This window comes from Blennius ocellaris, assembly GCF_963422515.1.
Source record: "Blennius ocellaris genome assembly, chromosome: 13".
In the NCBI taxonomy this organism is placed as follows: Eukaryota; Metazoa; Chordata; class Actinopteri; order Blenniiformes; family Blenniidae; genus Blennius; species Blennius ocellaris.
Window position 1 is genome coordinate 16,150,449 of NC_137662.1, and position 25,503 is coordinate 16,175,951.

At 43.0% G+C, this 25,503-nt stretch overlaps 2 protein-coding genes across 3 annotated transcripts in view; both read left to right on the forward strand.

Annotated features, from left to right (window-relative positions):
* The first annotated feature begins 575 nt into the window (after positions 1–575).
* Positions 576–12,378, forward strand: zfand4 (zinc finger, AN1-type domain 4). Its single transcript, XM_080507192.1, has 10 exons — positions 576–759; positions 2,286–2,593; positions 3,882–3,957; positions 4,673–4,740; positions 4,833–5,019; positions 5,301–5,445; positions 6,021–7,214; positions 7,543–7,597; positions 10,610–10,727; positions 11,333–12,378. Exons 2-10 carry the CDS (start codon positions 2,410–2,412, stop codon positions 11,466–11,468), a joined length of 2,163 nt encoding a protein of 720 aa, XP_080363318.1. The 5' UTR covers positions 576–759; positions 2,286–2,409; the 3' UTR covers positions 11,469–12,378.
* A 5,962-nt stretch (positions 12,379–18,340) lies between these two features.
* marchf8 (membrane-associated ring finger (C3HC4) 8) overlaps positions 18,341–25,503 on the forward strand; it is an 88,862-nt gene continuing 81,699 nt past the window's right edge. Inside the window, exon 1 of one of the 2 annotated variants that reach the window (XM_080507036.1) lies at positions 18,341–18,403. The gene's annotated coding sequence lies outside the window, so the exon portion shown is untranslated. Of the gene's footprint in view, positions 18,404–18,605; positions 18,745–25,503 lie in introns of those variants that run through there. The other variant, XM_080507035.1, reaches the window with a different exon arrangement.

Below are 25,503 nucleotides of genomic sequence, written 5' to 3' on the forward strand. Positions count from 1 at the left end.
CTAGGATGCGGTGGGCAGCCACGTTAGGGTGCACCGGGGAGCTGATGAGGGCTCAAGGGTGACCTGGCAGGGATTCATCCACTGTGGGATTGGGATCTTTCAATCCCAAATCCTCCTCTCCAGCCTAACAGCCACCACTTCTACTAAATGAACTAACTACATTGTGTAAATACAGATATACATATTTTCCAAAGGAGTTCATTGTACACATCTGATGCTTTTTGTCTAATATATTGGATGGATGATTAAGTTGGCATCTGTATAACATTTTGTGATATCATTAATTAAATTACATTAATTTGTTAAGCATTTCAAAAGCCAATTCGTCATTCAAAAGATGTATAAGCCTGTGATGATTTTACAGACACAGAAGTGTCATACAGTAACGAGGATAATTACGGGAGAAAAGCTTTGCTGATCAGATAAATTAGTATTAATTTATTTATTAACTGGTGGGCGGAAGTGACGCACTTTTCAATTGAACGGAAAACCCGCCCAGATCGGCCTTCCGCGGTTGGCTCCTTCGTCTGTCAATCACCTGAAGTCCTAAAGGTGTTGTTCAGCTGTCGCGGGCAGGTACGGTGATGTCGCCCACCGGGCCACCGCGGCGACCCACCACCGTCGGCAGTGTGTGCTCTGTATAGTGTTTGCGGTTGAACGGGATGCCGCGGAGATTTGAAACATCGACTGCTGCACTGTTCGGACCGAGCCGGAGCCTGTGGATGTAGCCTAGCAACCTGCTAGCAGCCACGGAGAAAGGTAGCCATTGTTTGAGTTGTTGGCTAACATAGCAACGAAAAGCTAACGCTCGCCGCGGCGGCTATGCGAACTATTGTGTCGTGGCCAGATATACTGGTAAACGGTCTTCGACAGTAAATATATAAAGGACAACTACAACTTAGAGCTGCAACAGTAATTGTGAGTTGTAAAAAATGTCTGTTTGACCTTTCTCCGCTAACGTTAGCCACTGAACCGAACTCCATTCATCTCTGCTGTCAGGCTGCAGGCTAACCTTGGTCATATTAACATACCTGGCTGTGCTGTGGCTCCTACTGTGATGGGTCAGTCTTGTATCATGTTGAAATATCTATAGGAAATATCCAGATACAGACGTCTGTAAATGTACAGACGTCTGTTCGTGGAACGGCCTGATGTGGCAGCCTTTAAACGTCTGAATGTGTGAACTCCAGGCCCTGTTTAATAACACCACAGAGTCGATCTTCACCACAAGTTGGTTTCATATTTGTTAGTGGGCTTTGCTAACTATCTAAATTCCTGTCATCCCTGTTAAATTTGTCATTAACGATAAAGGTCAAACTTAACATGGAAATTAAATTTAGATTAGCCTTGTGTTAAACCTATGGAGAAATGCATCGTCAAAGAAAACTCAAACATATGGTATGTATGTTGTTGTTTCTGCTGTAATACGATGCAATTGTGGCCACATTTTAATAAAGTCGTAAAGACAATAACGAAGCATAATAGAAATTCAGTGTAATGGACAACAGAGAATCATTCAATTTAACAAAAAAAAATCTCAAAGAAATAGGGTCACAAAATGTCGAAAAGCCACACGTTGACAATAAACACAGGATTGAGAAATTAACTAGTTAAAGGACAGAATCACATTTTAACAGCACGACGGTAGATTTACAGCAGTGAACCAAATAAAGCATTGACCGTGCAGATGTTATGGTTTAGATCAGGGCTCATTCAACTTTTTCAAACTTCTTCAAACCTGATGAAAATATCATGTTGGGTGTGCTTTCAGACTTCACACAAGGTCTCTGCAGGTCACCGAGTATCTGTGGGCACCACACTGCCTTCCCCTAGTTCAGATTCACTACCTATTTTCTACCTTTAGTGCAGGTCACACTTTTTTGGGGGGGTGGAGGCGGGTGCCACAAGAGATGATCTATCAGAGTCTATGGTCAGCCAAAGGACACCTCATACTACTGATGGGCTTATGTAACACACCTGATCTTGAATTTTGGCCAGGGCCTTTATTGCTGCACTGAATGTTTTATGAGACGGTAGCATGCTATTAACAGAACAAATGAGACACTCTCTTTTGAAAATAGTTATTTTGTTTTGTTTCTAATTGAATGTCCTGTCGGTTGTCTGTAATGAACAGTTTGACTTCATGTTCCTCAATGTCAGAAACATCTGTTTGATGATATAAAAAGTGGAGTTTGTACACCACTATAGGTATCAATCAAAATTATAAGCAAACCTTTTATGCTGTGATTGTAACGTGTTGTATTTTGACTTTTTCGTTTCCACAGCTGTGGTTATCCTACAGGATGTGTGCCTGCCGTGAGGCTAGTGAGCTGTCCCTCTCTCCCTCACTTTGGTCCACTCCTCCAATTTCACCATCTTCCTGAAGTCTCTCTATCCCAACACTCAAAGATGACCGACCGGAAGGAGCCGCCCTTCTTCAATGACGACAGCGTGGGAGCTTTTCAGTACAAGCTCCCTTTCTATGACACTATGGAGCTCTTCATCGAGACCTTGACTGGGACCTGTTTCGAGCTGCGTGTGTTGCCTTTTGAGGCGGTCATTTCAGTCAAAGCAAAAATCCAGAGGCTGGAAGGTAAAAAGTCCACTAATCTAAGTGTGCATGTTTAAAATGTATGAGGTGATGGTGAAAGTAAAACCTGCTGCATTGGTGCTTACATGTGTTCTATTTCTCTCTGAATTTAACTGAATATACCATTCAGAGTGGTGAGTTTAGTACTTGGCGGTTTCTAACTACCATGTGTGTCATTTACAATGGATTCTATTCTCTTGTTGATTGTGGTGTTGTCTTTCCTTTGACCTGGTCAGGGTAACTGAGTCACTTTAGAACATTCAGTCTGTCGTCACACTTGTTATTTGGCTCTTCTAGTCTGTACAAAAGCAGAAATGGACTAAAAGCTCATGTTAAGTCTTAAAGCATCAGAACGAAAGATGCTCTTTTTATTTGAGCTTTGAAAACTTTACTAAAAGGACTACATGAGTAATAATTATAGTGAAATCCGTTGGCTTTTAATTGGTGTAAAGGAGTAAAAACTGGTACTAGTTATGTTGAACATACAAGTGAAGATCTTCATTGTAAAATATAGAATGTCTGATTCATGGTATAAGCTTGAGATGCTTTGAAAATGTATCAATTTGTTTGTCACATATGTTACCGAGTCATTGCATTATTTGTTCTATTGGTTTGTACATAATTTAAATGCTAACAAATATGCTTGCTGAATCACAACTGCAAATCGTTTCATGCAAGATGTGTAGCTGAATGTTTTACTTTACGTTTAAAAGGCTCAAAGGTCAGACAGCTTCTCTGAATTTCGAAAAAGAGGAAAAAACACACACACACACACGCATACATCTCAGTCACAGCTGTTTTTAGCTTCTTCTTTACCCAACCTTTGTGTTTGTGACCGAGCATACTATTCTACAATAAGAGGAGCGCTGCTCGCTCACTGACACTGGCTCACCTCCAGCACAGAGTCGACAAATTGACTTTTGTGGGCACTGTGAACTTCATGACTGCACATACACTCCTCTTCGTTCCAAGCAGTCGCTCTGGAGAGCCTTGTATTCATTTAGCCGTCACTCTCCTATGGGAGTCTTTGGTATTCTTTGTAAGAAAATTGGATGAAATGTATCCAACCAATCCCAGGTTTTGTTTTTGAGCTGTCGACTTCATTGTGTTGCACGGTTCTGCTTGGTGTAATTTGGATTTCTCTTTTTCAGTACTTGCATAGTTCTGCCTTAAGGGGGCAGACATTAATCATCTTGGGGAGTGGTATAGGTGGCACTTGAGTTCCACTGTCTTGTATCTGAACATTGTCTGTAAAAACTGGAACAGATACTTGTCAACTCTGTTTGTTAAGGTATCCCAGTTGCCCAGCAGCACCTCATCTGGAACAATGTGGAGCTGGATGATGAGCATTGTCTACATGACTATGGGTAAATCTCTTCCTCCCAGCCTTTTAGTGTTTCAGATCACTGCCAGGGAGGTAAAATCACACAGACAGCTGAGCTTGTCAAAGCTGTGTTTGAAAACACACGGTGGTACAAGAATTACTTGCAAGCGCACATTGAAACACCCCCCCTGCTGTGGCGGAGCCTCGGCAAGACATTTGGCTCAACGTGCTTCAGATGAGGCGGAGAAGTAGAGCAGGGTGAGACGAGTGACATACTGGTCATATTTAAAGAGCGTGCCCTTCCAATCCTGTCAGTTTATGAGATGCAGAACTCACCCGCCAATGCTCTGCTGGCTGCAGATGGCGATATTGTTATGAATGCTTGTCACTTAATTTTCCACTCAAATGGCCCGTGGTGAGATGTCGCTCGGCTCTCCAATCACACGGCAGCATGCTATTTGTTTATTTATTTATTTTAAGTTTCAGAAACAGAGGGAGCAAAGTAGGCAATGAAACATCTGCTCATAGGCAACAAATGTTCCAATGATATTCCCAGTTCTGTACTTGTCATTACCTGGGAATCATCGTGTCCCTTGAAGTGCCGTTTTCTTTCGATCAGAGCCACAGTCTCAGATGAGCAAAGTTTTACTCTAAATGGAAATGGGTTATTTCCTTCTCTTGTATCTATGTGCTTGTTCTCAATCACTGTTTATTTCAGACATCCTTCTCAAGTGACTAGTGTTTGGTTTGTCTTGCAGCATTGCAGAAGGCTGCACTTTGAAACTGGTCTTGGCTATGAGGGGAGGCCCAATCAACACCAGGAGAGGTAAAAACAAACAAGCTTGTTGTCCTGACTTTATTTCTTTGAAATCCTTTTTCGAGTCTCTTTTACAAAGCCCCCTTTATTCTCTTGATCAGTAACAATGGAGGAGCCAATCAAAGACGTTACCGAGCTGATGGAGGGTACCAAGGAGGAGAGCTGGGAGAAAAGCCCAACTAACAAGCAGGTCACATTTGTGGTGTATCGTGAGGGCGAGCAGCTGAATTTCTTCCGGGTGGTGGACCGGTGTGACGGTACCCTGACACCTCTGTCTGAATCTCTGAGGTTGGAACACGATTGTTCTGTAATGTGTGTTGTTTACAATTCAGTTATCATATAATCTGTCCATATCTGATAATAATAGGATGTTTGTGTCCTTAAAGACGGTGTGGAGTTGACTGATGTTTGTTTTAGAATATTTGAAGGCTTTAAGCAGCTGAGGTCATGTTCATTGTGGTTATGCATGTAGAAGTGAGCACACCCACCACCAAGGGAACAGAACTGTTGCTTTGTTGTCAGAATACCGTTAGATCACCAATAGAAAATATCTTTCTCATGTTTTCCAGTGGTGGCTCCATCTACAATGTGTATGCAGATGAGGAGGATCGCGAGAGCTCTGTAGCCGCACAGCAGAGCCTGGAGAATGCCATCACCATGAACAAAATGAAACTGCTCAAAGCAAAGATGGAGGACATGAACCTCAATAAGAAAGTAAATAAAAAAACCTCTCACACAAACCCGCTAAAGTTAGATCCCTCTGTCTGAATGCAAACATGAGTTAGAAAAGGCCTTTCATTCTGGTGGTATATTTAACTCGTTACAATGTTTTCTTTTAGATTGGCCACAATATTTATTTACTCCAAACCATGTGAACAATGTAGATCTAATACACATTCTTGGCTTAAACTCTAAAAAAATATCTTCCTAATGAAAACGGTTTATTAGGAACAGGCTTGAATAGAGGACAGCCGAGCTCAGTCCAGAGACTGCGAGATGGAATTATTTACTCATACAAATCCAATCTACTCAGACTTATTTGTGCAAAGCCTTTCTTTTCCCAGACAGAAGCTTTAAAGCTCAGAGTTTATCAAGTGTAATATTTAAACTTCCTAAAATCTTGTGGCATAATGCAGACACACTAATAGGAATATTCTTGTCAGAGATTGGACTTTATTACATTTGACTACTAATTCCATACAATCAAATGTCATCATAAGAAAACTACTATGGTTTCAAAGTTGCACTGGATATGATGACTTTGACTTTTGACTCTCTCTGACCCCTAGAAGTCGGCAAAGTTAAAACCACGGGCACCAGTCGGCCCGCATCCCAGCGGAGGCTCCCACGCACCTTCAAGCACAAGACACCATCATCGCCTATTTCGCTCGCTGTCACAGTTGAACCAGCCACGGCATTCGAACGCCCCACTACCTCCTATTGTCGACCACGATTCAGTAGACCCCTCTGCTGCTGCGGCCTCTGCCCACCTGTCCATCCATCGACGGCCTCCTCCCTCTTTTCCTTCACCCTCTTGTTTTATGCTTCAGGAGGAGGAGCCGTGGGAGCCGTGCCCAACTTTTGCAAAAATCCGCCCTCCTCCCAAAGTTTCCCGGTTGGAAATCGGCAGCACCAGGTTGATGAGGGATTGTGTGTATCCGCAGTTGCCTCCGCTGTGTACAAGAGGGGCCCCTGAAGCCACCTTTGACCCAGTCGATCCCAACGGAGAGGCACGAGGCCTGGCTTTGTTAGAGGAGTCTGTTGGTTTGGTGGGATCAACACCGGCGCCGTTTGGGGAACTGTCGGACCCTCTGGTTCTGGATGTTTCCACCCAGCCAGAGGAAGGACGCCAACCCCTCGACATCGGTGCTCAGCACCAGCTACCCCACTCACCTTCTCCACTCAGTCCCTGGACACTCGGAGCAAGTGATACTCTCACCAGCAGAGCCGATGGACCACAGCTCGGCACATCATTCCATATCGGCCCTCCCTCACCGTTACCAGCAGCCTCATCATCAACCAGACTGATGCCGCAGCCTTTTGACTCCACACTGTCCTTTTTACAGCCTAGTTTTCAAGCACAAAGCTCTGTGAAGCCAGACAACGCGTCGCCCCATCGCCCTGCCGCCTTGTCCACTCACTCGCCTCGTCTCCGATGCGTCAAAGTCGAGTCGCCTGGCAAACGGGCAGAGCTCATTTCAAAGAGAGAAGCAAGAGGCATCACCACGATCGCGAACCACGCCTGTAAGGAGCCACTGGGGTGTCTGAACAACTCTGAGCTCTTGGCTTCTTTCTCCACAAGGACTCCAGACAGCAGCAGGGATCATCTGGAAGAGAGTCTGGGGGTTGCATTGCCTCCTGCCACTGGCTCAGGCCAGAGCAGCTTCGGCTCCCGGCTGCCGTGTATCCCCTCCAACAGGGTCCTTCAGGATGAACTCATTAGACAAATGTCGCCGTTGCACCGAGCAGCTGCCTCCTACATGGTAAGAGTGTCTGTGTCATCAGTGTCGGTTTTAGCTGCTAGTTGGTGGGGTTATTTTACATTCAGGATGTGTAGTCTTTCGTCTCTCTTAAAAAAAAAAAAAAGTGTGAGACATAATTTACATCTTTACGTTTTCCTTTCAATTAAAGCTGAGAAAAGGTGATAGCTTGATGATTGGAATTTTTAACTAACACTTTTCACTTTAGATTTCACAATATATGGCTCATTACCAGGGAATATAGAGTAAATGATTCTCATCTATGTAGACTAGAACCTTAGACTTTGTATTTATTTTCTTTAACTAATTCATGATATTGTCATTTCCTCAGACCACCAATACTCTTGCATCAGTGGGCGGAGTCCTTTCTCCATTTGGAACAACGGGTGAGGGAGACGCACAGACACCTTCATGTATGCATTGCACATACAGATGTTGTTGAATTTTGGTGGTTTGGAAAAACACATTGAACTTTGCATGGCATCTTCTCAGCTGCTGTCGACACAAGTGCTTCGCTAATGAGTCCGAACAAAGCTGGTCTTTCAAAGTGCAGCCTCATGCAGAGAGGATGTTATTTTGCACGAGTGCAACAATAAAGCACCACAAGGGTGTTAATTATTCATCATTCCTGCATCGGCGTAATAAACATACGGCAAAGCATACACACTGATTGATACTGGCTGAAAACATGTTTGGTTTGTTCGTACAGAGAATAGATCAGTTCACCAAGTAGAGAATCGGTTCTCTCAATTTCTAAGATCGCTGGACATTGCATCAGTTTCTGATTCCTTTGTGCAGGCTGGTGATTTAATGGAGGCAAAGTCCTCTGGCGCACCTGGTATTCAAACCAGTTATTCATTCATCAGGTTCACTAATATATGCCGACTGTGGTAGTCATACCTGAATGAATTATTTAGAAGAAAGAAATGTCCCCAAACTCATTTTCTAGATTAAATCCATGACGTCTGTTTATGAAAGACTGAGACGTCTAACATTTTTCCTTTTTTAAAAGATTCAGACTTTATTTAGTGCTCAGCAATAATTGCGCCACATGCTCTTTTGGGATCACCCACATCAGTTTGACTCATTTGTCTGTGCGGGTACCTTGGGATTCTTGAAAAAGAGGCTATGTATTTTCAGTCTTTTCGAGTTTGTCCTCTTGGGGCGTCACTCCAAGTGTCAAATTCACCGTTTTGTTTTGCATACGTTGTCGAGGTGAAAAGTGCTTCATTCCTCCACATTGAGACTGTGTGCACAGTGAACTGTGTTTTTGCCTCAAAATGACTCATTTGCGCTTTTCTCAATGTGATATATTCCACCTCAACATATCGAAGGTCAAGGATTCCTAATCATGAAACACGGTTTGAAACTTGTGCCTCATTTTTAGAGATATCGTTGAAAAAGTTCCAATATCAATCCATTGCAATACACGTGTTCCTCAAATCCAATAGTTATTCAGTACAAAGTATCAAGAAATGTATTAAATGTGAATGATTTGACCACTGATGTAAAGTAATGTATCAAGGTGGTGGTTCTGATCAAATAACTAGTAAAACCTCAATGAGCAGCAGGTACTTCACCCTTCACGGTCGTCTTGGTTAAAACAATGAAATGTCCTCCCCTGTCACCGATGACTGAACAGCAACAAAAATGCCTCGGCACGGACGATGACAACAAGCTGGGAAGCCTCAATTCCCCTAATTCTAGTGTTATCGTGCTCCACAGAAAATGTTTGCAGATTAAATGACTCCTGGAGGATAAGCAAGACAGCACAAATGTTTGATCACAGCAAAGGCTTTAATTGAAAAAGGTGAAAAGAAGCGTGGCGCTATAATGAACCTGCTGCATATCTGTATGGGGGCAGACGTACAGTACTGCCCGTAGAAGGTGCAGAAAAGATCAGAATACATCCGAACACCAGCATGCTGCGCCTTCATCACACAGCAAGGTGTCGGGTTTATCTCCGATTCTGTTCTCACAGCTTTCCGAGGGAACAGAGTCCTGAGTTCCCACATTCAGGATTATCACCAATGCACACCTGCAAAAAGTTTCCTCAATTTGTAAATGGTGTGTTTTTTTTCTCCTGCAATAGTCATGATGTGGGGATGTTTTGCAGAATTAATTTATCACGTCAATGGTACACCCAAGTGTCAGCAAGCATGAGATTCTCTTTAGATCAACATTTATTCAAACAAAACTCAAGATTGTTTTTCAGAAATCAAAGAAATGATTTGATCAACACAAAGAATGAACAGGGAGCAATGAGGGAGCCTGCTGCAGCAGCGTCTCATACCAACATCCCCACAGTGCAAACATTGATGCTGGAGAATACTTTACTTTCCCCTGATGTGAAGAGTTGGCATCAGAAGAAGGTCATATTCTCGAGGGTCTGAGGGACGAAGCCTCTGCAGACTCCAACAGAAAGCCACAGTAAATCTGGTCCAGGACATTGTGGCAACAACTGACTTCACTGCAAAGGAGGAATCGAAAGCAAAGCAATCTAGCTGCTTTGCTTTTATTTGTTTTGGAGGTGGTACCCTTATTTTATAGTGCAACCCGTCTTTAGTGTGTTGAAAGATTTCAACAAACATTCCCACAAAAAAACACGGAAAGCAATTCAAAAGCGTGACTGATGTAGAGCAGGAACAGTCGATTGTAGTATTCAGCAGAACTTCATTTACAGCCCTCCTTGGTAATGTTTGACATGGCCGCCTCAGCATAATCAATTTCTCACCTTTGCAGCAGTCTCATGTTATGTGGAGCAGCTCTCTGATCTCAACAGCGTGTGAGCTTTGTCTTTGACCTTCCTGACGTCTGATCAACAAACCTGCATGTGACTCGACACGTAATGTTATCAGTGTCAGGCGACTTTAGGCTGAAGGAAATGTGATATGAAGGTGATTTGCTTTCGCTCGGTAAAGTTTCAACAAAATAGTCCAAACAAAAAGGGATGGAGACAAAGCTTTCAGAAAAATGTTTATATGCGCCACTCAAGATTGTGATGTCACGATGTTTGTTTTTTTTTTCTCTTTTGGAGATGTGAAAGCTGCAATTTTCATCTTCTGTCACTGTGGTTCAGTCGGAAACTCGATGTCTAAAAGCACTCACTCAAAAAGAAGACTCTTTTCCTCCTTTTCTAGCTCCGGTGTTGATATAACCTTTCAGAGCTTCTTGATTACTCTGACGAATCTGACTTGAGCAAATGTGAATTCTGAGAAATGTTAAACAAGTGCAAATAGCTCTCAGAAAGTAGGAGAAAGTCCCACATGCTCTTGATTCATCAGTTGCTTTTTTTTTTTTTTAACACAAGTTTTGCCTAAACTTCTACGTTGTTTAAAAAAAAAAAAAAGAAAGTAATCTGGCAATTACCTCAGGATTCGCGTTTGCTTTGCTTTTAGGCACTCCAATGTACCACTTGCCTCCAGTCAAGGCCCCCACCGGCACCAAGAAGAAGAGCTCCAAGCACTGCTTCCTCTGTGGCAAGAAGACCGGGCTGGCCAGCAGCTACGAGTGCAGGTAGGAGAGCCGCCAGTGTTTCCCACCTGCAGCTCATTCCCTCGACGCCTCACACCAAATCAAATCTCTCACGGGGGGGGTTTCTCCCCCCCCCCCCCCCCCCCCCCATCATTTTGTCCTCCTGCCATATCTCCAAAGAAAATGCACCACTGCTTGTTCTGCCACAAGTTATTAGCTTTATCAAAGTTTTTCCTCCACCAGCGACATCGGTATGGATCATTTCCGCCTCTCCGGCTTTGTACCGCGCGCACAAACAGCCTGACGCAACAGTGTGTAACTCTAATCTCTCTACATCCACCACTTGAAGCGTCCCCAGCTCCCCGCTGCGTTCAAAGGCTCGCCAGTTTAGTCTGCTTGTGAACCTTTTTTTTTTTTTTTTTTTGATTGAACAATAAGTGTCATTCAGTCAGAATAACAAAGAAATCTGACTGGAGCCATTGTCAGTCACGATGAGAATGAAATGATTAAAGCACAATAAAGACATGTTTAATTCGTCCGTGATGGAAAATTGTAATGGAGCTGTGACGCGGCACTCGGCTGGTGACGGAAACGGTTTTTCTTTGCCGCGGTTCAAAAGTAACCATCGGCGTGTTTGAACCTCTCAGGTGCGGCCACAACTTCTGCGCCACCCACCGCTACGCCGAGACGCACGACTGCACGTACGACTACAAGAGCACCGGGCGGCGGTTCCTGCAGGAGACGAACCCTCTCATCAGCGCTCCCAAACTGCCCAAGATATAAACCCCGATCACCGTCTCTGCAACGTGATGGAAACCAGCGGCGGAGGCTTTTAGGTTTTAGTAGATATGAAACACCACTTTGTGCTCTTTTTTTTTTTTTTATTAGCCAAGTTCACTTGATGTTAAGGTGACACTCTGTAAAGCCAGGTGTGGACTGAAGTGGTACAAACTAATTCTCTCCTCTTGACAATGTGAAAATATTTATCCTTTTTAATCTGTTACCTTTTCTTTTCCGTTGCCTAAAATCTAAACACACACACACAAAAAAAGTCCTCTGCATGTATATAGGTAGGTTTTGCTAAATATATCAGCTGTACGTTAAGACATGCGTTTCAGTCTTGATGGCCTTTATTTTATTTTTTTTTCTTTCTTTCTTCCTCCATTTTAAGTTGACAAGTCTTTGACAGATGCACTTTAGAATGATCATATTTATACGTCTTTGTCGTGGGCGATACGCTGCATTCATTTCTGTGTTCGTCTCAATAAGTGTTCATGTTATTCCGATTATTTTTTTTTTATACTGTGCACATTAAAGCATTTTTCTTACATAGGCACATACGTACGAACATCACTAATGAAATCTTTCTTAAGAGAACACTACACCCATGTATTGATGAAATATTTATTAATGAATACTTATTTAAGTTTAACGGTTGGTTTTTGAGATAGCAAGTATGCAATGTGTGTAGGTGTGAATGTCAGTATGTAACGTCTGTATGCCTATTGAGTAAATTGTATTAGGAAAGTTGGGGTGGGGGATTATGGTATTTATGTGTCTACTGTGAGGTGGTTGCCATAAAAAAAAAAAATCTTTTGTAAATCTTTTTTTATTGCTGAGTTGTTGCAAAAACTTTAAATGCTGTTGAAGTATCTACAGGGGTTTGATCTAATAAAGTTTCTTTCCATACTTATTGTACGTTGTCAGCGAGTGTGTGTGTGTGTGTCTAAAATTACATCGCAGACTGATTGTTCATGTTAAAGGAAATCCTGATTCCACCCACTTAGAGAAGCTCTTTCAATAATTTCTTGTAATTTCCTTGCTATGTCCTCGAGTCCAGACGTTTCCGTTTCTCATTATGTGATCATTGAATGTTTGACCTTTCCTGCTACGCCCCTGAATGCTTCTCGACAAATCGCCGTGAAGTAGATGGGGAAATGGGTTTTCACTCATTCCTGTCGCATTAAATACAGATTTTCTCCCTCGGCTGATTTCAAAGCAACGGAAATGTTTTTTTCTTGGACCTGTTGACCTCATCAGAGCTTCAACTTTCCTCATTCCAGCCATAGTTAGAAGAAAATATAACCAAGGACGGCTCCGACTGTAGCTGTATATCCACTCTCTGTCACCGTCTCAGAAAATCAGATCTAATGGAGCTGCTCACTGCTAATTTCTGTTAATCAGGAGGCTGTGCTCCAACATGTTAACAGCTTCTGATTAAGAAAAATATCTCTTCACTAACACACCAGGGACGCTGTGAAATGGTAATTTGTCCCGGGAGTGTGTGTGTGTGTGTGTTTGTGTATGTGAGTCCATGTAAATCCTGAGTGGGCTGTACGGAGGTGTGGTGATTACTGCTCTGGAATCTTTGCAAAAACGCTCCAGTCTGTGTGTGTGTCCTGTGATGGACCGACGACCTGTCCAGTGTCTGTTCTCACTTCAAAGTACTATCAAAGAAGGAGAATAGTTATTACAGTAAATGTATGAATAGACAAAGAAACATTATGAACACTTGAGTGCTTTCTATTAATGGAGCCAGGAGTTATCCTGAGGAGCCTCTCGACGCTCCAGTTTGTTTATATGCATGCATGCAAATTAATCCTGGAAAGTCGAGTGTAGATAATATTTTAATCGGACAGTACGAGAGCACTCTGTGTCGTCAAAAATGTGTTTCCCCGTCTTCAGTGTGGAAATATTCCACGGAAAACTTTGGCCGCAGCCTTTTATTCACTTTCCTTTCACAGTGGAAGCCGTTCCCGTGCAGCACGGAAGGCCTGACCTGAGTCACGTCTCAGTGTTTTTATCCTCACTTTCCTCCTTCATGTTGTCTGCCTTTGATCCAGTATAATTGGGCCGTGCAGCCTGAACTGCCAAAACACTGCTCAGCAGATAAATGCACCTCTACATGAGGAGGATTGAGTTGATAACATTTTCTGCTGAATTTTGGAGGAAAATAAAAATACATGCTGTTTTTTTTCTTCTCTCTCTCTTTTTTTTTTATTTCAAAAGCTATCACTGCAGCGGCGCCAACCAACACTTTACCAAAAGCAGTGGACGGACATATGGAAATATACTGATTGGAAAACTTTTAATCAGGTCATTTTGATAGTTGTGAGGCGTGTAAAAATGTCATCCTCGCTGCCAGAGGGGCGAATAATAACTGATCACATCTATCACAAGGATTTATGAGATGTATGGCAGCCAACATAATGAAGGACTAGTTCAGTTTCTTTGAAATGAACATAACATTAATGCATTGAAAATGTAATGCAATACTTTGGAGCAGTTTTAATTGGCCAACATTACCTGCAATTACCTCGTCTCCCACTGACTGGATGTTTGACAGGAACCGGTCTAAATGTTCAACCTTAGAAAATGAAGCTTACAGACCTGAACCTTTTAATACACTATGAACAAAGGCTGCGATACAAAGCAGGATGGTGATTTGGAAAAACAAGGGTATTTATAAATCATCTTAGCTCATGCTGCATCAGGTTTGATCCTTGTTTTTGCCTTGTGAGTCTCATGAAAGTGCAATGCAAAGTCAAAGCTGTGGGTTTTCAACAGTGTGCTCCTTTTTATTCCCTTCACCGGCGGTGTCTTTTGAGAAAAGTGCTGGTTTTGTGCGAGTTTTACATTTGCTTTTCTTCAGCTGCTGCTGTGCAGTGTATCACACCAGCGCACCAGCCAAATATCTATTTTCTACTTTCTGTTTCAGGATTGCTCGACAGTCTTTTGCAACTCAGCCAAGTTTGGCAAGTTTATATTTTGCACACACAGAAGAACAATGACTGTCTTTTTTTTTTTTTTAACCCCGTATGGGACCGAGTGGTCACATGCCTGGATGTGGTGTGGAGGGGGGGGGGGGGGGGGGGGGGGTAATTTACATTATTTGTCATATGATATTTCTAAACATTGGTCATAGAGTTCCCAAAACATTCACTTCCAGCCTCATAGCAAGCTGGCAGACTGTCAGTCAGCAGGTTGGACCAAAACTCAAAGGGTGTTTGAAATGCCTGATGCCACACCTCACTCCCGACACGAACTCACAATGTCTGCAGGCGTTTCAATGCCATATTTACCACGTAAAAGCAAAAAGCAGATTAATATAAAGTCCATTTATAGACAGTGTGTGTGTGTGTGTGTGTGTGTGTGTGTGTGTGTGTGTGTGTGTGTGTGTGTGTGTGTGTGTGTGTGTGTGTGTGTGTGTGTGTGTGTGTGTGTGTCTGGGTGTGAACGTGCGTCAGAAAGTCTCAGTTCACAGTGCGAAGGGGGTTTTGCCTATACTTCTCTATTTCAACACATGGATTTGAAGGTTGTATCATTTATTTCACACTAATATGTGTTCAATCCTGGTAAACACGACACAATTGTATAATAAAACAGTCAAACGGAAGAAATTTAAAACTATAAATTAGCTTGAGTTGACCAGTTGAAACCAACCAAGAGAATGACAACAGATAAAAGGCAATTCATAGTTTTACTTATTTCATGCATCCATCTTCTGTACTGTTTCCTTCAATTCAGGGTTTCAGGGGCCTGGAGCCAGTCCCAGACTGTGTGCTCTGGATGAAGGCACAGTTCAGCCTGGACATGCTGCCAGTCCTTCACAGAGAGTCACAGTTTCACAGTTTCCACAGTCAGATTCAGTTTCGTGTCACCAGACCACTTCAAACGCATATTTATGAACTGTTGCTGTCAATTGGAGTGCTGAAAAACCGTCACATGCAATGGGAGAACATGCAAACTGCACTGAAAAAGCCCCTCAGCTTGAACCGGGGATCTTCTAGCTGTGGTGCAAAAGCCCTCATCACTTCATGACCTCTGCTTCTGCTAATGTCTACTCAGCCCATTATGACTCTTTCTCAGAAAACCGTTTATTCCAACCGTGAATGAAATAAATGTCTCAGAAAATGTGACTCATATGCACACAGGGTGATCGAGTACAACAAGTTTGACAGGTTTTCAAGGAGCACTGGAACCATGTACAACACGAACATGCTCACGACTTAAAAGCATATTGGCTGTTTTTTGTTTTTTTGATAAGTCATCGCATATGTTGCAGTTTCAGTTCCACCTCCTGACAGTCCACTGACCCACTGGGAGGAACCCATCTCACTCTTCTCAGCATCAATTTCAGCTTCTCCTTTTTTATGAAGACGCTCTCTCTCTGACTCTACAGTCAAGTTTAAGCACACACTCCCACTTTTGTGAAATAAATTGTATGCTTGTTGACCTGATTGGTAGGTCAGCCATGTAAGGATCCCCACCCCAGTTAAAAGAAAGAAAAGAAAATCATTGTGTTTTAAATGTGGGGTGAAAGAAGGCTGTTTAAGAACCAGCTGTGCTTCGCTCTCCTGCCACTGTGCACATTCATCACAAAGGCCACGTCCTAATCCCTCCAAGACATGCAGCAAGACAGCCTGTATCTCTCAGGCGCAGAGACACATGCATGACAATTTGGCAGACTCACTTCTGAGGTGCCCACTCCGTCCAGACACAGCACAGAGGCGCCGTTGTCCCACCCCAAGGACGTGGCGGCGGTCTGCGCATTAGTAATAAGCCCAAACACAATGACAGGTTTCACAGAGATAGAGCCGAGGCACTGAGTCAACAGAGGATACATTCCCTTTTTTTAACAAGTGACGCTCTCCCAACATACTGCCCCGAGAGCGAGGGGCGCTTCTGGTGTGGAATTACAAAACATGTTGGGATTTACTTGAGTCACACTGCAGGCCGTTTGCAGTCTGAAATGATGATTACTGTACCACACTATATTAAAACTGTGCAATAACTGGGAGTTTTTTTCTTGGGTTTTTTTATTATTATTTTTCTTTTTTACAAATGTGGTTTTCGTGCAGGCAAATTACAGATCCCTACAATCTAAATAAAACATTAAGCTTTGATGAGACCATTTGAGCAAATTGATCAATCAAAATAGCAGTTTGTTGCTCAGCATGTTACTTTCACACCATACAACAGCTGATTTAAGTTTAGGCTGTGTGGTGGAAGATGGTAAAGTAGGGGGCATGCATGCTAGTCAGAGATAACACTGTTCATATGCGAGCACATCTACCATTCTGTCTTGAAACCCAAGAGCAAAAAAGAAAGGAGAAAAAAAAGACAATTCATGGTTATGTGATGGCTTATTTCCTGGACAGGACAATCCTGGAGCCTCCATTTGTTGCCAGGCAACTGCTCTAAGTCACTCATCCATACAACCCATATAAAATGTGTAACTGTCAATTTTACATTTCCATTTTCCATTTATAAAGTCAACAAAGATGATATCCATCTACCCTCAATACAATGTTGGGTCGCAGGGGCCAATCCCAGCGCACTCTGAGCAAAGGCAGTGGAATTGTGGATTTCTAAGCTCCACTTTGGCCTCATGTCAATAATTAAAGGGGAAATGAAGCTTGCAGTCTCACGAAAGCACTTTGATTTCTGGTCAGTCTGCTTTTTGAAGAAGCAACTGGTTCTGATGTGTTTGATGGAACACTTAATACCACTAAGTACTAAGCAAGAGCCAATTGCTTAAACTCTGAGAGGAAGACTGAGGGCAGACTGAACAGTGATTCGCAGCTCCCACATGCACAAGAGTAGCATTTTATTTTTAAGCCCCGCTCCTTGAATGCTGGAAGTGGGAAAAGTTTCACTGCGGCAAACTGGGAGGTTTGGACGAGCTCCCAGAAACAGGCCTGACGTCCCACAACATGGCGCAGGTTTTAGTGAAAACATTTCTATGCCCCCCCCCCCCTTCCCTCCCTCCTCCCCTCCCCCCAACCACCACCACCTCAATTGGTTATCATAGGACCTTGTTTTTCTCTTTTCTGTTCCGACATGAGCAATAAAGCAGAACTGCTGGAGGTGGTGACTTTGCTTATCTGTAATACTTTTGTGATTGCTGTAAACTGGGAAACTGGAACTTGCCAAATGGTAAGTGTTAGCTGGCTGATGAGTTAGTTCTCTATATCTCATTTGAATGAAACATATTGAGATGACTATTTTGTATTTGGAACTACATCCATAGAACAATACTGTTAGTGTGATATTGGCAATATGTATATACTATAAAAATTTTGGTAATTTGACACCGGCCTCTTGTTGGCTCCTACTGTATCAGGATAAGGAAGCATTTTTCAAACAAACCAGGCATTTGCAGTCATCCGAAGGTCAACACAATGTGTTCTTTCTTATAATTCCCCCCTCCAGCAACTTTTAAAACAAACAGCAACAATGTGATTGAAAGAGTAAACATTTCTCCTTGAAATCCTCATGTTGTTTTCAAGAGGCTTGTGGCTTAGAGCTGAAGACTGTGGATAGAAAGTTGGATTTCTTGGTTATGAGAAACACTTTCACATCACAGTTGAAGGCACACCTATAAAACATTGATTATTGCAGCATTAAATATTGCGTCCATCTGGACCAACATCAGCAGTATCACACTGATACAGACCAAATCCACAGCCGGCAGTGTCACCACCCCCTCCCTCATCTCCTTGATCTCCATCTCCTCATCAGCCCACAGACCCCGGTGCGCTCGCGTGCGCCGCCTGTCCTTTAAATTTATTATTTTCCTGGCGTTTTTTTTTTTTTTTTTCCCCTTCTCCAACTCCATCTTAACGCGGAAGTCGGTGACGCACCACTACACTCAGCTGCTCAGCTGGGGGCGATAAAATAAACAAAACGCGAGGTTTCGGTGCAGAGGACAGTTGGTGAGTGTCCGTGTTTTTTCTTCTTCTTTCTTTTCTCCCGTTGTGTGTATGTGGGTGTGTGTGTGTGTGCGCGCGCGCGTGTGTGTGTGCGTGTGGCATGAGGGAATTAGAGCAGCGTTTGGTCCGGCCGGCGCGTCTTTGTGTGCGTCCACACTGAAGCTCCTGTGTCCGCTGAGCCTCCGGAGGCGGTGAGGACTGAGGGCTGAGGAGGGGGTCGCTCGTCTCTGGACTATGCTGGGATGTGACACTATGAGGATTTGCTTTAAGAAAAAAAATAAATATCGTAATAGTCCCATACAATCGGCTCCCGGAGACGGTGACTCTACTCTGTTGTAATTAAGGTATGGACATTCCGTTTCGTACGCGCAAGTGCGCTCTGCAGCAAAAAAGCAGCCACGCGCTTGTCTGCTCTGCACAGGTGCCTTAATTAATTAATTAATTTATTTATTCTGAGTTAAATACATTTGTTTGTTGGGTTTTCGTCCTGTGGGCGAGGAGGCGACTGTGTGTGTGTTGTTGTTGACCGTGCAAAGCCTTTGTTAGTTTCCCGGAGCGCAGCCTTCGTGACGCGCCGCCACTTTGCGGCGGAATGGGACACCACACCGTGAACACATCATTTGTAGCAAGGAGACAAGATTAAGCATTACACGGGCGAATATTCCGGGATGTCCTGCCATGCCATGTTATTAATACATGCAGGGATCACAATGACACTAGGCTGAGTTCACTTGATCAATGGTGTTAGATGTGCATGTTGCGCTCCATATGTGTGCAGCCTGTGTTCCTCTCCAAGCCTTTTTTTTTTTTTTTTAATCTTTATATTTACAATGGCGATACATATACATAAGGAGGCGCACTTCGGGTGTTGCCCTATTATAAACCATAGAGGTCTTAACCGATTGATGCTTGTATTCTGGCATCAGTTTCTGTCACACATTTCCACAAACTGTAGCTTCAGATCTGCTCATTTGCCTAAAATAATCAAGTCAGCTGTTACATTATCTCTCTCTGCTTGTTGGCTGCAGTGATCAGAGCTCTCCTTCATCATCACTCCCCTCATGCTGCGTGTCTATTCTGCTTTTCAGTCCACCACTTGTGCTCCACAGTTGCAGTTTGTTTTAAGGCTTTCTAAAAGATGCAACGCCACACTCCAGTACACTTTCAAGCTTGCTGCTCCCACTTCCTCTCTGCGGCTGCCTGCTGTGGAATCCGCCTTGTCGCTGGGAGGGCAAATCCCTTATTCTTCATCAGTCGGTGGTAACAACTCAAAGCTCCATGTCAAAGATGTCTTCTTACAATGCCATCTGTATGATGATGGGGTGTTCACTGTAGCGTTCTGCCATTGTTGGAGAGGAAAGAAGAACCGTGTGTGTGTGTGTGTGTGTGTGTGTGTGTGTGTGTGTGTGTGTGTGTGTGTGTGTGTGTGTGTGTGTGTGTGTGTGTGTGTGTGTGTGTGTGTGTGTGTGTGTGTGTGTGTGTGTGTGTGTGTGTGTGTGTGTGTGTGTGTGTTATATCACTTGAGCCCTGAGTTATGTCTTCACCAGTGTTGTGAAATACTGAGGGCTTCTCTCTATAAGAGGGCTCATTGTCACGCTGGTATCTGGAGTGTGCATGCATAAACATGCCAACAACAACAAATTGCTTATTTTGCGTGCCGTCCTGCCTCTTCACGTGGGATTACTACAATATAGATCGGCGTCTGTTCCAAACGAGCGCAGTTCAAGTTTCCAGCACGACTGTGTGTTTGAACTGCGGTGATGGACGGCTGTGGCCGTTTTTGTAGGCAAGCAAGCAAGAGCTTTGATCTTGGTTTTATAAATGAGCTGATAAAATCCAAGTCTCGTCCACCAAAAGGTAATTGGGAGGGCTTTTAATCTCCAAAAAAATGCAACTCTGGTGTTTTATTCATGAGGAGCTTTTAAGTACTCAAAAGTTCAGTTAATTTGTTATTAGTCAAATCACAGCGGTGGTATCGATGGTGAAGGGTACTGTTTTGTTTGTAGTCCATTTTGGCTGAAAACCACATAAAGTGACTATTACAGTAGTATTGCTCACAGCTCAGCCTACTGTTTGTCAATTTGCTTGACATTGAATTTGTTCACTTGCACAGGTATATTTTCACACTTCCTCATAATGACATAAAGACTTCAGGTCCGGTCCTCCTTCGTGAGCGGCCGATTGTTTGCTGTCTGACAATGAGGGATCTTGCTGGTATCAACAAGCGTGGTGCTGCTATAAGAAATCTCATCTCTCCTATAGCCGGAGCCGCCCCGGCTGTCAGCTCGACTCTCAAATCGGTGGTTGTTCTGACAGACTGCACGCAGAAATGAAAACTAAAGCCATAGTTTGGATTTCAAAAAAGAGGAAGAGGCTGATTTGAGGCTTCGTCTGCTGAACTGTTAAAACTGTGCGGAGCCTGCAGCCTTAATGGACTTGCCATTGTGTGCTCCTGCAAATTAACTTGTACGTTCTGTCTTTTAGAGTTGGGCTCTGAGTAAAGTAATTGTAGGGTGGATAAAATGCAATCAAAGGTATCTGAAGGCTCTGATAGGAGCGTTCTGCCAATTAACCACCGCCATTGTTTGACACAATTCGCTGTGATGCGAAACGTGCCTTCCACAGTACTTTACAACTTGGAACCGAGGACTCGGTTGACAGCCGCTATTCTGTTGTTCTATAGGGGCTTCAATCAAATTACTGTTAACAGCAGGCGAAAAACAGTTTGACTGGGGGAAGGGCTTCAGAACAATGTTTTTCAGCCTGCTTCGTGTCGTACGGCTCACATCTTTGTTTGAGCAGCACAGCAGCTGATCAACACACACAGAGCCTGTTTCAAAGTCAGGTGGCTGAACAATCCACATTTTTACTTTTACTTTTGTTGACTCATTTTCAAGATGCAGCAGTTGACGTGTTCTTGTTTAAGATAGAATTGTAGCTTATATTGATGTTTCAGCAATCGGTTAATTATTTTCTGGTCAAGGCGAACAGGTGATGTTCAGGGTGGGCAAGGCCCACTAAAGTAATATTTGACTTTCTCTTGGAGTTAGTCGGTGTCTTTAGTGGGGTTCCTCGAATCTGCCCTGCTGTCCTTTCCACTTGTTGCAGGTCCGTGAGGTTGTTTCAGCTTCCTCAGCGAGTTCATTCCCACGCAGGGCCTTCTTCGCCCGGAGCAAGACGCTTGTAGTCCATCTGATGTTGGTTGGAAAGTTTAAGCTCCCCTGAGAAGTCAGCGAATTAAATATCATCAATTTCTTAGTTTGTAAAATCTTGAATATCATTAAATTGTATGGAAAATTCCCAAATCTACTTTTCTCTAAAGCGACAAACATACTGCTGGATAAAACAAGTATAGGATTAGTGACACGTTTTGAAGGTGTAGCTGAAGTTATCCAAACCATTTCCGTGTTTTACCAGTGGAACTTTGTCGTCGTTTCCTCATTGCAGCATGAACACCTGTTTACACTTACTGAGTTCTGCTTTCTTATCCTGACACCTCTCAGTGGTAATGCAGACTCTAGCCAATCAACAGCATTTTTCCGTTTTTTTGGGCCCTGCTATATTTAAATATCTATTTTTGCTCAAAGTCCTGCTTCAAAATGGCACTCACTGACTCGTGCTGCATTTTTGTGTTCACTGTGTGCCTCCATCTCTTCATTGCTTATCGAGTATGCGTTCCCTGTCCTTTCACTAAATGCATGTGTATTGTCCAAAATGTAGATTTTTATTTCCCTGGACTTCCAGTGGTTGTTAAAAAGTTGTGATGGCATCAGTGATTGCATCCCTTTCCAAGACTTCTGCATTAGCAGATTTTACTTTTCCTAATTGATCTGAGGCTGAACTAATTAAGGCTTTTTTTAAACAGTATTAGCAACATATGGCAGCTGCAATCATAACTCAAGGTTTCCAGGGACATGTAGACTTTGTGCAGCTGCAGCACACAGCTTCTGTTATCTGATCGCAGACTATAATTGTAGGAATATGTCCCCTGCTAGTATTGTCGTATCAGCGTCTGGCTGAGCTGTAATGTAATAACATAATAAAGGTATCATACTGCTTTGCTCTCTGCCGTGCACTAAGCCACTCATCCAGGCCTGCCCCGTTCCAGTTTCTCCCGTGGCCGCTCCTGTGGTGGAGTACTGCTCTATAACCTAATGACTTCCTCCTATGGATGATGTCATCCTCCTCTGTGGATTGAACCTCACAGGCATTAAGCTAATGGTGGTATTTGAAGATGTAAGAAATGCAATAAAAGGTCAGTGTTTCTGCTGGGTTTTTTTTAGGTGTTAAGTAGATGTCCTCACTCAGACTTACAGAATTTGTGTGCGCAGTTGTACGTGTGTGCTTGCTTCACCAGTGTGATGAAACTATAATGTGCGGGGGGGGGGGGGCTCGACAGCTGCTATACATCAACCCAGTAAAAGTGCTGGCTCAGCTGAACGTTCCGGGGGATGGCACTGCCGCAGGTTGCTGGATGTAGTTGATGATGTCATTAGGGCTTATATTTTCTCCCAAGGTCTGCTGATGGAAAGGAGCCAAAAAAAAAAAGAGCACCCGGGGGGGGGGGGGGGCTGTGGGGTTAGGTAGACACAATGGTGTCATGATGGTCAGACGCAACACATATTGGTGCAAATGCAGCCCTGGAGGGTCGTCACGCAAACCGACAACTCGGTCGGGATACTGCAGAACTTTGTGACTACGCGTTGACTTAAATCACGTGTCCAGCAGCAGGGAAACATAAAAAAACATGCAGAATATTTCCGAGAACCACGGATGGAGTTGCTGTCCACATTGAATGAATGAATATAAAATTTATTTAAAAGGGACAATGTACAGTTAAAACATAAATGTTGCCATTTGATGCACTATACCAGATTGTAGCTTTAAGCTAATTTGCATCTGTAGTCCCTTGGCAGGTCACAAAAATACAACACAGTAACAAGACAGATTAAACAATATACAGGGATAAAACACCACAACAACGTGGCTACACACGTCTGCGTGCAACTCCCCCCACCTCCCTCATCCCACCCACGCCCACACCCACACACACAAAAAGAAGTCTACGGACCAAATTAGTGGTTGCAGAGCTGAGCAGCTTTTAACAGATTTTTGAGGTTGGATTTGAAGACTCTGAGAGAGCTACTGCCCCTTACGGCGTCAGGTAAGGTATTCCACTGGTTTGTGGCTCTTACAGAAAAAGCAGATTGCCCCGCTACAGTGCGGCGAAATGGTATGGTACAATCTCGTATGGAGGATATTCTAGTGGATCTGATGGAATTTGACGAGCGAGCGTGGATAAAAACACATAATGGCTGTGGGGCCAAACCATTTAAAATTTTATAGACCATACACAAATTGGTGACTAACCTAAAATTCTCAAAGCTCAATAACTCATGTTACATTTACGTGGACTCTGCAGAATATTGAACCTGAATACTGAATGCATAACCTAAGCTGAATGACCCTCATTCAGTTTAAATACGGGGGGGGGGGGGGTTTAGTACATTAAGTCATTCCATTAGCTTGATTTTTGATCTTTTTGAGCAAATAATGCTTCTGTGATTTTAAAAAAAGAAAGACGAAGCCATAATTAAAATGTGAATACTATCAATTTGATGAGTTCACCCTAGGCCTTGGCCGAATTGGCTGGTCTTCAGAAATGCACCCAACAGAGGCAAAATAAATGCAAAATGTCTACAGAACAACTTCAATTTCATGCTTCTTTGAGGGAGATTACAATGTTACCCCTAGGTCAACATTCATGCGCAGGGCTGTCCGCTGTCTGATTTAGCTAATAGTTAAATGCAGCTGATACATCAGTGTGGATGGTGCCAGGAAAACACCCAATTATCTGAGCTACTCATCCGTATCAGAAAAACCTCCCACCTGTATTCTGCTGCTCTGCTCTCTCTTCAACTAATAGGTGGGAATAACACATTTATCTCCTCAGGCTTCCAAGAGTCAGCAGGCCCAGGTCGTCTTTCTCTTCTCCAACTTCCTTTGACGTTTTTGATTTGTTGTCTATCAGATTGTCTGTAATCTGTTGCATTGCAGAAACATGAAATCAGGTTTCAAAAACTGAGCTTAATACATTTTACGTAAGCATTTTGCAATAAAGACCAGGAAACTCTATAAGATATCCCACTCACCGCTGTGGTATTCCACAGCAGGCAACAATGCATGTAAATAAAGAATTGGAAGACTCCTCTTTATAAATGACTTTCATTAGATCAGGCAGGTGCAAAAAGTTCTAGAACCTGAGAACAGATGGTAACACCAAATATTTGAGTCATGATTCTTTCGCGTTTATTCACATTTGTAAGTATGTGTACATTCGTAAGTATGATGCATCTACATATTTAGATTATTTATAATGGTTATCTAAGTGCACCGGAGTATGCATTGGATGAGTGGTCTGTCCAAGGTTTAGCATCAGATCATGACATAAAGGATAGGTTGACAAGACAAAGGCAATTCATTAGAGCGATGACTATATTAGGCACAAACCTTTTCCTCAAAACACGGGGAAAAAAGGTGGTGTTGTGAAGAAAAACAAACTGCAAGGTTTCAACAAGCAACGCTTAATTTAAATTGCTATCTAAGCCAAAGAAGGAGAACAAAGAACAGGGGGGCAAATGTGAAGCTACTCTTCATTAACAGGATACAATTGTGCAAAAGGGGATGTCTGCTCACCTCTATGGCTGAAAACCTAAAATCTAGTGGCTACTTTTTTATAATTGTTTACAAAAAAAAAATATAATTATAAATTCACACACTGGTCATTGACCTCTGAACTGAAAACACAAGTGTTTCGCTACAAAACAAAACAAAGTGTTTATAAATGAGACACAAATCCCAATTTGCAGCTGTTGATACAAAGAAACACCAAAAAAGGAGCTCTTCATTTGACAGAGGACACCCTCTCTAAGCTTTTGACATCTTGTGTTTCTTTTGGGACTTCCAGTCTCAGGCTATTGGCTGGTTTGCCTCAGGCCAATAAGTACTGCTGCCACCTAACTTGTTTATAAGTGAACACAAAGATGTTAAATGAGGGAGTTCTTACTCTCCCAGTCTAAATCTAACACGCAGCAGATGCAATT